At 62.3% G+C, this 16,931-nt stretch overlaps 1 protein-coding gene across 3 annotated transcripts in view; it reads left to right on the plus strand.

Annotated features, from left to right (window-relative positions):
- CLCN7 (chloride voltage-gated channel 7) overlaps nt 1–16,931 on the plus strand; it is a 23,267-nt gene continuing 6,336 nt past the window's right edge. The window contains exons 1-15 of one of the 3 annotated variants that reach the window (XM_045992775.1): nt 1–209; nt 6,560–6,631; nt 9,959–10,030; nt 10,151–10,216; nt 10,611–10,743; nt 10,973–11,082; nt 11,590–11,670; nt 12,531–12,593; nt 12,685–12,768; nt 13,549–13,642; nt 13,854–13,918; nt 14,380–14,496; nt 15,337–15,391; nt 15,855–15,915; nt 16,349–16,487. In XM_045992775.1, coding sequence (XP_045848731.1) covers nt 57–209; nt 6,560–6,631; nt 9,959–10,030; nt 10,151–10,216; nt 10,611–10,743; nt 10,973–11,082; nt 11,590–11,670; nt 12,531–12,593; nt 12,685–12,768; nt 13,549–13,642; nt 13,854–13,918; nt 14,380–14,496; nt 15,337–15,391; nt 15,855–15,915; nt 16,349–16,487 — 1,365 coding nt within the window. In that variant the 5' untranslated portion in view covers nt 1–56. Of the gene's footprint in view, nt 210–3,661; nt 4,875–6,559; nt 6,632–9,958; nt 10,031–10,150; nt 10,217–10,610; nt 10,744–10,972; nt 11,083–11,589; nt 11,671–12,530; nt 12,594–12,684; nt 12,769–13,548; nt 13,643–13,853; nt 13,919–14,379; nt 14,497–15,336; nt 15,392–15,854; nt 15,916–16,348; nt 16,488–16,931 lie in introns of those variants that run through there. The other 2 variants (XM_045992777.1, XM_045992776.1) reach the window with 2 other exon arrangements.

Genomic DNA, 16,931 nt, shown 5'->3' on the forward strand with positions numbered 1-16,931 from the left:
ACGAGAACAAACACCGGGTCGCCGCGCTTCCCGGGCCGGGCCGTCCGCCGCGGACCATGGCTAACGTGTCTAAGAAGGTGTCGTGGTCCGGCCGCGACCTGGACGACGACGAGGCGGCGCCGCTGCTGCGGAGGACGGCGCGGCCCGGGGCGCCGGCCGGGGAGACCACGCCGCTGCTGAACGGGGCCGGGCCGGCGGCCGCCCGTCAGGTGAGGCCCGTCCGCCGGCAGAGCCCCGGGCCGCGCCTCGGTCTCCCCGCGCCGGGAGCCGGCCTCGCCGTGGCGGGCGTGGGCCGCTCCGCTCCCACTCGCGGTCAGCGGCTCTGGCAGGCGGAGGGTGGCTCCCTCGCCGGCGGCCCTGTGCCCGGCCGCTGCTTCCGGCGCCGGTGCTCCGATGCCGCCCGGTGAAGAGGGGATGCGCGCGGCCGGCGCGGGAACGGGGCGGTCGTCTTCCGGACCGAGGCGCTGGGGTCCTGGGGCCTCGGGAGGAAGGAAGCTCGGGGCGCGGGGCTGGGGCTGGGGGCGGCCGAGCTCACCGAGACGCCGCTCCGAGCGCGCTCCGGCTGCCGGCCGCCCCGTGGGCCCCTTCTCTGCACGCGTCCGTGCGGGGCGACCTCGGGGATGGTGGGTGTTTCCACCCCGTCCCCCTTCCCAGTTACACGGCGGCAGCAGGTCGGAGCGGTCCCGCTCGGTGACTTGGGGTGCGGCTTTGCGTGCACGCGTGGGGCTGTTCACTGAGTTAATAGCTGCTTCTCTTCGTTGCTGAGTCTTACTCTGCTTTTGGTTATTATTCTTGTTCCTTTTTAACTCTGTCGGTTAACCACTGGAACAGCCTTTAAAAGGCAGGAAGGAGGCAGGCGTCGGGCTGTGTCTGCGGGGCTTAGCGCCAGGTTGCCCCGTCCCTGGAAGTGCACGGGAGTGAAAGTGCGGGTCTGCTCTTCGCGTGAGCTCTTGCTCGGAAATGCCGTCTGTGTCTACCCGAGGAGCGACCTGAGATGGCTAATCTGGGGGGGGGGGGCTGAAGGGTGCTTTGTCGTTTTCTTCTTGGAACGTTATTTTCTCCTTTTAAAAGAAAGTAGCCTAGGGTCTGCAAAAGGGAATCGTGAAACTGGCTTAAGAGTCGGCAGGGAAAGCGCTAGAAACGTGGAGGTGGAATTTGGGTTTATCTCAGGACTGGATGTGTGTTTCCCACTTTGCAGGTCGGCAAAGGAGTTGGCTTTTTTTTTTTTTTTTTTAAAGAAGAGTCTTCTGAACTCTTAAACAATCATTGTTAAAAATGTTGGCAAGCGATTGCGCATTTGTGTTTAGTAACCCCTGACCGGCTTCTCTTAAACAACTAAAAAGACTTACTGTGCACCTACTGTGTGCCCGGCTGCCTGCAGTTTACTGTGCACCTACTGTGTGCCCGGCTGCCTGCAGTTTACCCGGAACAGAGGTGCAGAAGCAACTTCCTTCCTACCGGCTGCAGGCTCGTGGAGAAGCACGCCACAAAACGGTTTGAGGGGCCCCAAGGGCAGGAGAGGTCCCATCGGGGTCCGGTCTCGAGTGCGAGACCCGCAGGCAGCCTGACAGAATGGAGAGCGTGCATGGGCTCCTCTGTGAGTTTGGAAAGCAGATCGGAGTGGGGAGACGTAGGTCAGACCTGTAGGGGACAGCCCTTGGCTTTGAATCCAGCTTTCTCTCAGGGGGAGTCCTGCAGGAAGCTGGAGACTTCAGTCTTCAGGGACCGTAGCCCGCCTCGTGCAGACCGGTGGCAAGGGGGAGACTGCTCCGCACCCCAGGAGGCAAGCTCCGCGGCCTCTGCTGCCTCAGGGTGATCCCCTGCAGGAAGGTGAACGTGTGTGCTGCTCTGAGCCGTGCCTGTCCCCGCTGGTGGATGGCAGCCCCTCCGTGGGTTAGTATCGGAGACAGCACGCAAGTGACGGCTGAGTTTGGGTAATCGTTCGCGAGGTGAGCCCATTGGCAGCTGACGGGATTCCTTGATGCTGCTTTCTTGTGGGGAAGGTGTGCTCTGGGCTCGCAGGCCGAGTTCAGCGTTAGGCTCGGGGGCGCCCTAGCTCTGTGGCAGACGGTGGCCTGTGAGGTGCTGCCAGAGCGGGGCCATTGGAACTCAAAGGACACCCCGGACCAACAACCAGCCTGTGGGCACGTCCTAGTGACTCCGACGTGGGAGCTCATGTTGGCCACCTCCCGGCCCTTTGGGGTTTCCTGCACGACAGCCAGAGTGTGGGCACCAGCAGAGCCGGCCAACCTCCTGAAGCTGTTGCTCAGGGCACGTGCCGTGTGGCTGCCTGGCAGGCTGCTGAGTGCCCCACGGGGAGAAGCATGGCCCCGGGCAGGAGAGAGTGCTGACTGCCCTGAGCTCAGCCTCCACCTGCCCGGGAGCAGGCTGTTCAGAGGCCCCGGGGGCTGCTGTTCCCTTTGTCAGGCCCCTGGGCCCAACGTGCTGGAGGAGGGGGTCACGGTGAGTTACCAGAGCGTCACTGCCATTCAGCCTCTGGGACAAGGAGAGGGTGAGGTCAGCCAGCAAGTCATTGTCATGTGTGTGGGCAGCGGGAAGCGGAGCATTTCCAGGGCTTCTGCAGGGAATTCTGAGGCAGAAACAGACGCTCCGGAGGCGGAGGGTGGGAGAGCCGTGGCGTTGGTGACTGTAGGACATTTCCAGGGCTCGCGGCTTCGCGGAGCTCCTCCTGAGACACTTTGGGGCCGGGGGTGGGGGTGGGACTCTCGGGTTTAGAATCCGTTCTAAGGATCCAGCTTCTCTGGGAACTGGCTTGCTTCTGTGTCCTGCCCGTACAGCTGGAGCCACGGACCACAGCCTGGGAGTGCCAGGGGCAGCGGAGGCAGCGCTCAGGGGTGACTCATCTGTCGTCCTCACCGGCCCCTCGAGCTCTGCTCCGCAGTAAGCCAGCGCCCCGTCTTCCTCCGAGGTGGCTCTTAGCACCGGGCTCAGCTCCCCATGGAAGTCTCTCCTCACTCTCTGCCCACCCAGAGCCTCCCTGGTAGGGTTCGGGCAGGCTGCCTGAGGGCTGCCCAGGTCTGTGTCCCTCCTGCCTTTGGTTTCACGCTCAGTGAGAGCTGAGGGACAGGACTGGGCCCAGGCCTAGCCTGAGGGTCCTGGCACCCCCCCCCACACAGCTCAGTCCTTCTCCTCACTGGGGTTCAGTCTGCAGGCCTCCTCGTCCGCCTGACCTCACAGACTTCCTCACGTTGCAATTACCCTGTTTACGGGCGTCTGTGTGCTTAGCCTGGAGGCCTCTGGCTGCTGGACCCCCGCGTCCTCCCTGCTGAGCGTGGAGCCTGGCGGCTGCGGGAACACACAGCAGTCCAGCAAGACAGCAAAGGGCCTTGGGATTGTTTGTAAACTTGGTTTTACTCTGAGAACATACAACAGAATTCACCGCCGTGGCCAGTTCTAAGCGTACAGCTCCCTCGACTCAAGCACACGCACTGTTGTGTAACCGTCCCGCCGGCCTCCTGGGGAACTGGGCCGCCTTGCACAACTGAAACTCGCCCCATGAAACACCCAGCCCCCGCCCCTACCCAGGCCCTGGGGCCACCGTTCTGCTTTCCCTCTCCGTAAACCCGACTGTTCTAGAAGTCTCATACTGTGGCGTGTATGTCTTTTTGTGACGGGCGGCTTTGTTTAGCATAACGTGCCCGAGGCTCGTCCCCGTTCCCCGTGGTAGCAGGTTGCAGAATTTCCTTCCTTTTCAAGGCCCTGCGACCTTCTGCTGCCCGGGTGGGCCCTGGGCGGTTTATCCATTCATCTGTCGGGATGCTGCGTCGCTTCCCGCCCCTGGCTGATGTGAGTCACACGGGTTTCCCCTTCCAGGGGTCGGATCGCTGGGTCACGTGGTCGTCCCCCGCTGCTTCCACAGCTGCCTGCCGCCGTGCACCCACCTGGCGCGCGTCCAGCCCCTCCCTGGCTCACGCTGCGCTGGGGGCGGCATCTCCTTGTGGTTCGGCTGCTGGTGTCGTGTGTCTTCATGTAGCTACTGGCCGTGCGGGCGTCGCCCTTGGAGTCGTGTCTTCAGGTCCACTGTTTCCTACCAGGTTGTTTTGTTGACTTTAGTTCCTGAGGCGTGGCGGGTGTTGACTCCTTTCGGGTGCGCGGTCTGTAGTACGTTCTCCCGTCGTGCGGGCTGCCTTGCCTCACTCTGTCGTCTCCCGTGACACACAGAAGTTTCTCGGTTTGCTGTGGCCGTCCCATTTTTTAATGTTCACAAATAAGCGTGGATTTGCAGGATCACAGGACAAGGCCACACCGAGGGCCCATGCGCCTTTCCCAGGTTCCTCCATGGCTTCTGGCCCACAAAACGGTAGCACCGAGGGGACACTGGGACGTCAGCACGGGCACATGGGCACCCTCTGTCCTTGACCTCATGTCTGCCTCCGTGCCACCGTGGTCAGCAAGCGGAGCGCGGGCCTCGGCACGGAGCTCTCTCGTCCTGCCTCTAGGTCGCCCCTCCTGCACCCAACCCGCTCCCATTCCCCCGGGCCCAACGTTTTGAGGTCGGGTCAGTGCCGCTGCTCAGTGTGTAATCTGTGGGACTGGCCGCTTTCCCTCGGCACCAGTCCCCAGAGCCTCCGTCCCGCCTCTTGTACGTGTCAGTAGTTTGAGGAGCCGGGACGTGATCTAACCTGTGTTCAAGGGGAAGACACAGACACCTCGAGGAAATCACTGAGCTCTAAATCAGCTTGCTTCACCACAAAAGACATTTCCTGGAAGACGCACGTACAGCCCAGAAGGGAGAAGCGGGGGAAGGGAGCGGCCGCCACCTCCCGGTCGAGGCATGCCCTCGTGGGGCGCCAGCCACCCTGCCCTGCTGATGTCCTCTGGTCAGGGGCTGAGGACCTGTGTCCCCTGAGCCAGTAAGTCTGTGCCGACTAGACTGTTCGTTCTTTTTTCTTTTGGAAGATTTTGTTAGCGAGAAAGAGAGCAGGGGCAGAGGAAGCAGCAGCTGCCGGCAGGGAGCCCCGTGTGGGACTCGATCCCAGGACCCCGGGATCATGACCTGAGTGGAAGGCAGATGCTTCATTGACTGACAGGGGGCAGGCATCCCCTGACCGGACAGTTCTTGGCACACCTCTCCCAAGGCTGCCGCGTGGCTTTTGGAAACTGCAGAGGCGAGAGGAGATGTATGATGGGCCCTGACTTTGGGCCCCTGGTTGCGGAGGGGTGACTGTCCCATGTAACCGAGCTTCTTTCCTGGTCACTGCTGGGGGGGTCAGAAGCAACCAGACAGCCTTTCTCTATGGCTCTGTCTGCCGGGTCGGGGTGTGGATCCCGTCTCCTGTGCCTGGCACTGTCCACGCGGCCTGACCTTGCTCAGTGGGGTCTGTCCATCTGTGCACCCTGTCTGCCTGGCCGGTCTGTGCGTACAGACACGTCCCCGGGGATGTGCATTTGGTGTTGCTGTGGCCAGGCTGGTGGCCGGGTGGTGGCCCAGACCCCTTCCCGCTCACACGTGTCCTGTCGGTGGAGCGGGGGCGGCAGCCGGCTTGAGAACGGGGGTCCCTTGCAGGCCGGCACGGTGGCCAGCGGGGCTAGCTCTCCTGGAGTCAGCAGTTTGGGAGCATTGTCGGTGTTTTTAAAGAGAAACGGTTTCTCTCTGCCACGCCCGGGTCACTGGCTCTCGGCACGCGCGTGTGAAGGGTGCCCGTCTATGCACAGGGAGCGCAGCGATGTTCATGTGCACACGCGGCTCAGAAGGCCCCCGTGGTGGGGCGAGCGTGTGCAGCCCGAGCCTGCACACTGTAGCGCCCGGCTCGGGCAGTTAGTACATCAGGCACGGCGAGAGCTCGGGCGAGAACACGTGCAGTGACACACGGAGACGCAAGTGCTGCCGTCACGGGGCTCCCGTGGGCTGTGGGGCGGCATGTGCCCGCGTGAGGGGTCCCAGCAGGGAGAGCGGCACCTTGGGGTGCGGGGCGAGCTGACTGCTGAGCCGCTGGCCGCGGCGGGGGAACGGTCATCTGCTCCCGGCTGAACACACGCGCCTGCGGCTACGGCGCCGGAGGCCGGTGTGGGCTTTGCTCTGGCCCCGGCGGTGGGTGTCGCCGTCGTGGAGGGCCGCAGGGTAAACAGCAGGGCGCCCAGCTCCACCTGGGATGCACCGCATCCGAAACAGGTTTCGTGGAAATGCACACGTGCGGGCGCCTGTGTTCTGCCTCCCAGGCCTCTGCCCTGCGCTGTGTGTGAGGACAGTCACGTGCCTGCCTGTCTGTCCCCGGGGGCTGACGGGAGTGTGGCTGCATGTCTGGAGGGCCTGTCTGGAAGCCGGGGACAGCTCCCTGCCTGCCGGAGCCCCTCAGTCTCATGATGAGGGGACTCGGGAAGTGGCTTGGGTGGGGGCTCCTGGGCGTGGGCGACCTTCCGCTCTCAGTCCCCAGGGCTGGCAGGTGTCTGCCGTTTCGGCCGTGCCTTAGGCCAAGGTGATGGGGGGCCCTGTGGGGTGAAGAAGGCCTGGGCTCATGCAGAGTCTGGACTTGTCTGGGGTCCAGCACTGCCCGCATGACCTGGGGCTGAGCACCCGCAATTTCTCTTATGCTTCCAGTCGCCACGTTCAGCATTTTTCCGGGTGGGACAGATGAGCAACGTGGAGCTCGATGATGAGCTGCTCGACCCGGTGAGTAGTGGACTCGCTCCCAGCCTGCAGCTCTCAGCCCCGCCCGCCCCCAGGAAGGTCGCGGCCCGCTCCTGTGGAGGTGCCGAGCAGGGCGCGGGGGTAAACAGCCAACAGGAAGGCGACCGACAGCAAGCAGGGCCGTGTAGAGCTCGGGGACAGATGCAGGCGGTTCTGTGCAACGTGGCGGGACAGGTGTGGGCACTCTCTGCAGAGCTGGGGGACAAAGTGACGAGCAGACCGTGGGCCCCCAGAGCCTGGGCAACCAAGGAAGGTGGCTCCGAGGTCTCTCCCCTGAGGCCGACCTACGTGAGCAGAGATGGGGCAGGTGCACGCCAGGAGGTTGCCCTGAGCCTGTCCTGTGCGAGTGCAGGACGCAAGGCCAGAGGAGCCGGCAGCACGTGTGGGACAGGGGCCCTGAGTGGGCAGGAGGTGAGCTCTGGGGACTGGGATCTCAGGGGTCAGGGACCTTCAGACCTTTATCCTCTTCTCCTGCCCCCGTGCCAAGCTGTGTGGCAGCTGCCGGGGAATGTTTCTTGAGCCTGCCCTGCTCTCCAGCCTTGCACTTGACTTCCTCCCCAGGGTTTTGCGGTTCTGACCTGCCCCCCTCTGATGGCCGGTGACGGCCAGCTGATCTTTCCTGCGCTGGCGGCCATGTGCATGTCTTCTTTGCAGAAACGTCTCTTCACATCCGTGCCACTCTAATTGCGCTGTTTGTATTTTATTGTCGGGTTGTAGGAACTCTCTGCGTATCAGACGGGTGTTGCTCGTCAGGTACGAAAGCTGCAGATCCGTTCTTGGGGTGTCTTCTCGCTTTCTGACAGTTTCCTCGAAAGCACAGAGCCTGTTTTATTTTATTTTTTAGAGAGTGGGGAGGTGCGGTAGGTGCAGAGGGAGAAGGAGACAGGGAATCTAGAGCGGGTTCCAGGCCCAGCGCAGAGCCTGACACGGGGCTTGATCCCACGACCCTGGGATCATGACCTGAGCCAAAATCAGGAGTAGGACGCTCAGCCAGCTGCGCCCCCAGATGCCCACGGAAGCTTTGATTGTGAGGACGTCAAGTTGGCTGTTCTTTATGTTGTTGCCGTGCTGTTGGCGTCGCGTCGAAGAAGCCACTGCCTAGCCCAAGGTCATAAAGATTTTCCATGTTTTCTTCTTCTGAGAGTTCTCTGATTTTAGACCTTTGATCCATTTTTCACCGATCTTGTGTTTAGGGGAGGAAAAGGGTACGAGCTCGTTCGCGTGTGGGTGTCCGGACTCCCAGGACCGTCTCTGAAAAACCAGTCTTTCCTAATGAGTCATCTTGGCACCGTGTTAGAGAACCAGTTGGCCATGAACATGAGGGTTTCTCTCGGGGCTGTGCTCGTCTTGCACCAATGCCCGCGTCTGTCCTTGTGCTGGGGCCATGCCGTCTGGAGGACGAGGTCTCTCGTGGTGAGTTTTGAAACTAGGAAGTGACAGTCCTCCAGCTTTGCTCTCCTTTTGCCTTTTCTGTAAGATTTTATTGACTTATTTTGAGAGAGTGCATGAGCACAAGCAGGAGGAGTGCAGGCAGGGGGAGAAGCAGACTCTTGGCTGGGCAAGGAGCCCAACACAGGGCTCGATCCTAGGACCCAGGATCATGACCTGAGCCGAAGGCGGACGCTTCACCGGCTGAGCACGCAGGTGCCCCTGTTCTCCTTTTTCAGGGTCGCTTTGGCTGCTCGAGACCCTGTGTGTTTCCATGCGGTTTCAGGACCAGTGCGTCCGTTTCAGGGCCGCCCGCTGCGGCTTCACACGGTCTCCTGACCGGAGGACGCAGCGTCCTTCCGTTCATTCTCGCCTCCCGCTCCTCCCGGCAGTGCTCTATGGTTCTCAGTGTGCACGTCCTCTTCCGCCGAGTGTATTTGGGGAATACGCCTCATTTATCTTCTTCTCACGGCTGTTGTCACTGCAGTTCTCCGGGTGTCCTTCCTGGCTCTGCTTGCAGGCGTGTAGAGAAGCCTGCGGGTTTGCGCACCAGCCTTCTGTCCTTCGGTCTTTTCGAGTGCGTTATTCTGATCATTTCTTAGTGTATTTTTGGGGATTTTGTGTACGTGAGGTCGTGTCATCTGCAAATAGTGGGTTTCACTTCTTCCTTTCCGCTCTGGAGGCCGGTTATCTCTTCTTGCCTCCCTGCCGTGGTCGGAGGTCCGGGGCCATATGGAGCAGGCGGGGCCCGGGCACGTGTCCTTGTCGTGTTCCTGGTCTGAGGGGAGAGGCTTCCGTGTCTCACTGCCGAGTGGGACGCTTGCCCTGGGGTTTTCCTGGACGCCCTGATCAGGCTGAGGAGGTTCTTTCTGTTCTTACTCTCTGATTATTTTTGTCGTGAAGGAGCGTTAGATGTTCGTTAGATCCTTTTTCTGAGTCTGTTGAGATGATCGTGAGGACTCTGTCCTTTATCCTGTGCAACGGTATTGAGTGTCGTGAACCGCACTGCGGACACCGAACGTGGGTTTTCCTCAGCAAGCCGCTCTCCCATCCTCTGCGGACTGAAGCTGAGTGTCCCACAGTTTAACTCAGTTCTGGCGCCAGCTGCCAGGCAGGAGTGCGGACCCCCTCCCTGCCCGCTGCCAGTCGGGTCCCACGAGACCGCCCCCACGTTCAGGCTGTCACCAGCTGTAAGTCAGGGTTCCAGACCCCCTTGTCCGGCCATAATTTGCTAGAACGGCTCACAGAACTCAGGGAGACACCTTACGCCCGGTTCCTGGTTCATCGTCAAGGACAGGACTCGGGAACAGCCAAGGAAGACACCCACAGGGCGGGGTGTGGAAGGAGCTCGGAGCTTTCAGGCCCTGCCCCTGCCCGGGGGCCGCCCGTCCCCTGCCGGCACCCCATGTGCCCGGAGGCTCCCGCACCCCTTCATTTCGGGTTCTTAGGGGGGCTCGGGGCTCGTCGGTCGTGGGTCATGGGCTCGGTCTCAGCCCCTCCCCCTCTGCAGAGGTCACGGGTCAGGGTGTGGAGCTGAGAGTCTGCCCTCTGGTCAACCTTGATCTCTCGGGCTGGCAGCCCCCGCTGGCCCCTGAGCGCACAGGGAACACCCTCTAGAGAGGCCACAGGATTTCAGATGTGGGGGCAGCACCTGGGATACAGACCAGGAACATGTTTCCCGCAGTTCCACAAACACCAGGTCACTTGAGTTGCGGATGTGTTGCTGGAATGATCCTGACCTGCCTGTGGTGCGGAGGGGCATGGGCCTGCACATCAGCCTCCTGCTTCCTGGGATACACGGCCACGTGCCCCCTCCCTGTTTCTGCTCTGTCCTCCGCGTGCTGGTTGTCAGGTGTGCGGCTCTGCTTTTTCCTTCTGCAGGAGACGGACCCCCCTCACCCCTTCCCCAAGGAGATCCCGCACAACGAGAAGCTCTTGTCCCTCAAGTACGAGGTGGGCCTTCTCCCTTGCCGCCCCACCCCACACAGGCCCTCGCCCCCTCGCCCCTCCCCCTTCTGCCCTATGACTGCGGAGCGCGGGGGTCAGCCGTGTGTCGCGTGTGCCTTCCCGCAGAGCCTGGACTACGACAACAGTGAGAACCAGTTGTTCCTGGAGGAGGAGAGGCGCATCAACCACACGGTGAGTCTGCGCCGGGTGTCCTGCTCTCAGCTGCCTCGCGTGGCCCCTCCCACCCCTTCTGGGGTCCTCCAGCCTCAGATCCTGGCTTGTGTCCTGGAGCCAGAGACGCCTGGGGACAGGGATGGGAGTGGGTGTGTCAGGTGGGTGTGATGGAGGAGGACCGGCAATCCTCAGCTGGGCGCCCGGGCTGTCAGCCACCGACTGTGAACTGGTGGGGAAGGTCCGCGGCCCCTGACACATTGACCAGAGGCAGCCTTCCCTGGATGCGGGTCCCACACGCGGTGCGCTGGCGGTGGCCTGCAGAATCCCCGGGGCTGGACACACCGTGTCCAGAGCGGCCTGCGGTGGAGGCCCCCCGCACCGCACCTGGTTCTGACGGTCGCCCTCCCCGCAGGCCTTCCGGACGGTGGAGATGAAGCGCTGGGTCATCTGTGCCATGATCGGGATCCTCACGGGCCTCGTGGCCTGCTTCATTGACATCGTGGTGGAGAACGTGGCTGGCTTGAAGTACAAGGTCGTCAAGGACAGTATCCTTTGTCCGAAGTCCCTGGCATAGAAGGTGCCACGGGCTCCGCCGGGTGGGGCTGTGCAGCTCTGAGCCAACCAGCGGTGAGGCCTCCCTGCCGGGCACGTTCGCCACCCGCATTGCGGGGGGTGTGGCTGCGAGGTGGCATGGGGGCTGGGGGTGGTGCTCCGGGCCCAGGAGGGCAGCGGGCAGGCCAGGGTGAAGCTGCGGTCGTCCTTGATGAGCACCAGACATCGACAAGTTCACGGAGCGGGGCGGGCTCTCCTTCTCCCTTCTGCTGTGGGCCACGCTGAACTCCACGTTCGTGCTTGTGGGCTCTGTGATTGTCGCCTTTGTGGAGGTACGGCCGCCGGGGCTTCTGTGGGAGGGAACCCTGAAGCCCGTGCCGGCGAGGTCCACGCGGCTACACCGGCAGGGCCTCTGATGTGGACATTCCATGTTCAGGCAAAGCAGAAGGCGCCCGGGGTGCGCGGGGCCTCAGCAGCAGGGCTGGTCCAGGTGCAAGGGAGCATCCCTTCCTGGACTTCTCCCAGAGCCTCCCTTCCTGTGGCCTGCCTCTTTCTTGGCTTCTCCCCTGCCATGAGTAGAGCGTCCGGAAGCTTCTGTCTGCAGTGCCCTCCCCCCTCAGGGACACTGGGCCTCTTTTCTGCTCAATTCCCGACCCCTCCCATGGCCCGCTCCCCATTCCCCACCATCATCACTGCCTCTGGAATGAGAGGAAGCAGGAGCCCCTCCATGGGCAGCTGTTCTGTCTCGGGCACCGTGTGGCCGTGTCCGCTGGGACCCGTGGGTTCTGTGGCACCGCCGTCGCTCGGCCTGCTCAGTGCTGGTCTCTGTCTCCTTCCAGCCGGTCGCCGCTGGCAGCGGGATCCCCCAGATCAAGTGCTTCCTGAACGGGGTGAAGATCCCCCATGTGGTCCGGCTCAAGGTGAGGCCCGGAGGAGGCGCTGGGCTGGGAGCTGTGGTTGGTCCCCGAGCGCCTCTGGGACTTGGCCAGACTCCCTCCATGTGCTGCCCAGGAGCGTGGGTGTGCATTTCATGTAAACCTGCTTTGGAAGGGCTTAGGATTTTCACTTACGCATTGTGAATTATGCATTTGTGCTTAAACGGGGTGGCAGCTGGGCTTCCTAGCCGTGTGGAACGCGTCTGTACGTTCTACACGGTGATTAGTATCTCAAGGTCAGAATCGCCCTGTTGGAGTGGTAGGTACGCTTTCCCTGAGTTTTTTCCTATTTTTGTAGTTTTCCTTAACGTTCTGCTTAATATTCTTGACAACGCCCCAATTCTGAAGAGATTGGGGCATCTAGGAGCCTGGTTCCTCCGTGGCCATCTCCAGGTGTCGGGTTGGCATGCCTCAGCCGGAGGCTTCTCTTGGCTTGTCCGGGGCGGGGTGCTCCTGGCTGCCTGTGCTGTGTCCCGGGGGTGTGGGACCGGCGGTGGCAGCCTGAGGAGCAGGGCGGCCTCGGGGAGGGCTTGTGCCCACCGCACGCAGCCGGGTCCCCCTGGTGGGTGCAGGGTCAGCAAGCACACCTGGGCTGTGTCCAGCGGAGCAAAAGCTGCTGCTTCCGGCTCTCGGGGGTGCACAGCTTCTTGGGATAGGAGAGTTGAAGGTTCGAGAAGAATCAGCCGGAGCCCCACACCGAGGACGCCCACTGTGCGCCGGCCCTCCTGCGTGCTTGCCTCGTGTCGTGGGTTCTGAGCTGGGCACGTGGTCAGGTTGTGCTTCATGCTCTCGGACTACACGCAGCCTTTCCTCGGAGACTCGACATGCCTTCCTTTGTGTTCTAGACCCTCGTGATCAAAGTGTCCGGTGTGATCTTGTCCGTGGTCGGCGGACTGGCGGTGGGAAAGGTAACGGAACCCTGCTCGCTGCCGGTGACCCGAGGCCACTTAGTTCTGTCGGAGCCACAGTTGTCTGAGGTTGGCTGTCCTGTGCTTCCAGGAGGGGCCCATGATTCACTCGGGCTCCGTCATTGCCGCCGGCATTTCCCAGGGGAGGTCGACGTCGCTGAAGCGAGATTTCAAGGTGCGTGCCCCCTCCCGGCGCGGACGGCCCGGTGTGCCCGGAACCACGGCCTTTCCCGCAGCCGTCCCAGAGCGCGTGGGGCTCGGAGGCGGTCGGGCGGCTCACGTGACCAGTGAAGGCCCTGCACTCCCGAGATCGGTTTCACAGCGACTTGCCACACTTCCCCCAAAGTCACAGCGTCCTGACGGCACTGACTTCACGCGGGATTTCGGATGTTTGTGGTCTTTACAGAGCAGTCTGTTTTTTTGGTTTTTTTTTTAAAGGTTTTATCTATTTGAGAGGGACACAGTGAGGGAGGGAACACAGGCAGGGGGAGTGGGAGAGGGAGAAGCAGGCTCCCCGCTGAGCAGAGTCTGAAGTGGGGCTCGATCCCAGGACCCCGGGACCATGACCCGAGCTGAAGGCGGACACTCGATGACTGAGCCCCCAGGGACCCCAGTCTTGTGTTTCTACATCAAGCACGTGTCTTCAGCATCTTTTGTTTGGTTTTTGTTCGGTGTTCCGCGGGGTATTGAGGCGTCTGATGGGTCTTAGGTGGTCTTTGAGGGCTCCGATCGTTGTGAGCTCCCTCCCTTGGCTGTTGGCCCATGAGGGCGCCTTCGGTTCTGTGGTGCCACGGCTGTCCCGTGGTCTTCATGAGTCTGCATCGGTGGACCGTCCCGAGAGACGTCTCCCGTGGGCCCGGTGTCCCTGGCGCTCACTGACCTTGCCGCGCTCTCAGGGACGCCCATGGGGAAGCTGCTGAAGTGTGTCCCCATGTCCCCGTGTCCCCTGTTGCAGATTTTTGAGTACTTCCGCAGGGACACGGAGAAGCGGGACTTCGTCTCGGCGGGAGCTGCGGCCGGCGTGTCTGCTGCATTCGGAGCCCCTGTGGGTGAGGAGGGCGGCCCAGATGGGGCAAGCTGTGGTCCCTCCCATGTGGGGGAGGGGTCTTGCTGTTTTCAGACTCTGGGGGTGGGGGATGGGGGCAGGCACGTGGCCCAACAGGCCTGGTGGCTGCCTCTGCCTTTCTTGGTGCCCCAGGGTCACAGGCTCCCCTGTGTATCCTGGGGAGCACATCAGGGCTGGGCTGCTTGCCGTTTCAGGTGGGGTCCTGTTCAGCTTGGAGGAGGGTGCCTCCTTCTGGAACCAGTTCCTGACGTGGAGGATAGTAAGTGCCTACAGAGGGCCACTCCTTCAGGCGGTGCTGTCGCCTGGCCTCCGTGCACTCGAGGGATGCCTGGCTCTTGGCCAGCGCTGTGGTGTCTTCCCCTGGGGTCTCCAGTCGGCTGTGCCGGAAGCCGTGCTCCTGTGGGGCTGCTGTGGCCGACTCTGCCCATCGCCCGACCCGAGCTGCTGTCCTCCTACCCCGTGCGCCTCCCCCGGCAGCCGTGGGCTTGTTTGCACCTCGTCGTCCCCTTCATCGGGTCCGCCCAGACCCCACCGCACATCCTGTCCCTCAGCTCCGTCACAGCTTGGCCCCAGCACGTGCTCGCCCAGCCATGGGGTGCCACGAGGGGAGGGTCCCCTCCTAGCTCCCCAGCCCCCGGCCTTCTGGCCTGCCGGCCTCCCAGCTCCCCCGCCTCGGGCAGGCTTGGCTCTGACAGCGCCCATGTTCCTCTCTGCCCACAGTTCTTTGCTTCTATGATTTCCACGTTCACCCTGAATTTTGTCCTGAGCATTTACCATGGAAACATATGGGACCTGTCCAGCCCAGGGCTTATCAATTTTGGGAGATTTGACACAGAGGTAATACGCTGTGCTCCCTCGTCGTCGCTGCTGCCTTCTCTGGCTGGGGTCACGGCCCGTACTTGAGGTTCACCCTGAGAGTGGGGGCTGCTGCCTTCTCTGGCTGGGGTCACGGTCCGTACTTGAGGTTCACCCTGAGAGTGGGGGCTGTTGCTTTCTCTGGCTGGGGTCACGGCCCGTACTTGAGGTTCACCCTGAGAGTGGGGGCTGCTGCCTTCTCTGGCTGGGGTCACAGTCCATACTTGAGGTTCATATTTGAGGCTTTTGGGGAACAGTCGCTCTCGGCTGCAGGGTTGGGCTTTCGGTTGCAAGTGCTGAGGGGCCGGGAGGTGACTTAGGGAAGCTCACAGCTGACCTACCTGTGCAGGACCGGATGCCTGACACCGCTGGGTGCTCTCGGGGCATCTGGGCAGTCTGCTGAGGCCACAGGCCAGGGTGCTCATATGGTCGTGTCCGCGGAGCAAGTGGGTGCTGTGCGCTGGGACACTGCTCCCATGGGTGCCGCACATGTGGACACAGCGGAGCCCTCGGGTCACTTGGGGTCACAAGATGTATTCCTGGGGCCCTTCCTCACTTGTGCCCCCCTGACCGCCATTTGGCAAAAGTTCAGGCCATCCACACCTTCAGGTGGACGAAGACCCGGGCCGGGAGCAGGCAAAAGCCCTTAGAGGGAGCGTGGTCTGCTCGGAAACGCCACGCCTCTGTCCTGTGGACCCCCGTAGTTGTGCATGAAAGTGTCGGATGGCCTGTGCACAGACCCATGATGGGCGTGTCCTTGCTCTTGTCAGAGTGGGGAGGGCTGGCGATGTTCTTACAGGACGCTTGTTCTCTCCTCTGCAGACAATGGTGTACACGATCCACGAGATTCCTATCTTCATCGCCATGGGCGTAGTGGGTAAGGGCCGTCCCATGAAGGAACACGTCCCGTCCCCCCGACCCAGGTGGGGGCAGGAGACTTCCAGTGGGGTCAGAGTGTGTGGTGGGGTCTGGGCCTGCCAGACCACAGGCCTGGCTCAGCTTTGACGTGGCCGGAGAGGGCTGTGGCCCCCACAGCCAGGGAGCTGCCCTCCCACGTTCTGCCCTGTGCACGCACCCCTGGGAGGGATCCCACAGCCAGAAGACCGGAGCTTTCCCGCCGCTGGAGAAGCCCCTCGGTGGGTGCTCCTCTAGAGTAGAATGAGCTCTGGACAGCACTCCCCACTCTGAGAATCCTCCTTCCCCCGAAGGAAGGCAAAGCCTTTGAGAAATCCACTTGGGCGCGTGCTGGGCTGTGCTGATATACAGCATACAGACACACAGACGCCGTCCTCCTGTCCTTTCTCCCGTGTCCCTTACACGCTGTCCCCTCCTGGTCCTAGGTGGTATTCTTGGCGCCGTGTTCAATGCCTTGAATTACTGGCTGACAATGTTTCGAATCAGGTGAGAAGCCGGTTGTGTGCACCCGGGGCTCTCGAAATGGGCGTGTTGTGGGCTCTGTGCGCGTGGGGTTGCATGGAAGACCGCATGCTGACGGGCCTCCTGGTCGGTGGCTCATGGGTCCGGAGGCCTGGGAGGTCCTGAGCCAGGGGACACTCGGGCCTGGAGAGCAGTTCTGGGAGGTTTCGGGTTTCTCGAAACCTTGGGGTGGGCCCTGGGCTTGAGGAGGCGCTTCTGCCTTCTTGTTCTCTTGCTTGGACTTAAAATGCTGTCGGCGGCGCCCAGAAGAGGACCCCGGTGACTGGGTGCTGCGTCAGCCTGTGTCTCCCCATCGTGTCCTGTGAGGAGCTCTCCTGAGACACAGACCGCAGGGGCCACGGCGGCTGTCCAGCCACGCAGCCGTCCTGAGGCCGGTCCGTCCTGCTGTCTGCTCCAGGTATATCCACCGGCCCTGCCTGCAGGTGATCGAGGCCACGCTGGTGGCTGCGGTCACGGCCACGGTCGCCTTCGTGCTGATTTACTCGTCCCGAGACTGCCAGCCCTTGCAGGGCAGCTCCGTGTCCTACCCGCTCCAGGTAGGAGGCCCAGGGCCGGCGGGTGGGTCTGTCAGGCGGGGTGGGGCCGGAGGGTGGCCAGAAGCTGAAATCCTGCTCAAGCGGGCGTCCTGGGCCTGCTGGGCATCAGGAGAGCAGAGGTCATGCTGGGCGGGGTTTCCCTGGTCCTCCTCCCAGAGCAGTGTTCCACCCGGGCCATATGGGGACTTCAGAGTGGGGGACGGGGGACTTGTAGGTGTGGATCCGAGAAGCCCCAAACCCGCACACAGCTGCCACGGCATGGCCACGGCCCACAGGGATCAGCCCAAGCGTCTGCCACCTGGCAAACTGACCAGCAGAATGGGGTTTGTCTGTAAGTGGGTGTATTTGGCCTTGGAAAGAGCCGAAGCTCTGATATGCCAGCCCCTGGCTGAAGCTCAGAAGCACGTGGACACAGGCCAGACGGAATGGCCCAAGTGCATATGA

Source organism: Meles meles, chromosome 21 (assembly GCF_922984935.1).
Source record: "Meles meles chromosome 21, mMelMel3.1 paternal haplotype, whole genome shotgun sequence".
Lineage (NCBI taxonomy): Eukaryota > Metazoa > Chordata > Mammalia > Carnivora > Mustelidae > Meles > Meles meles.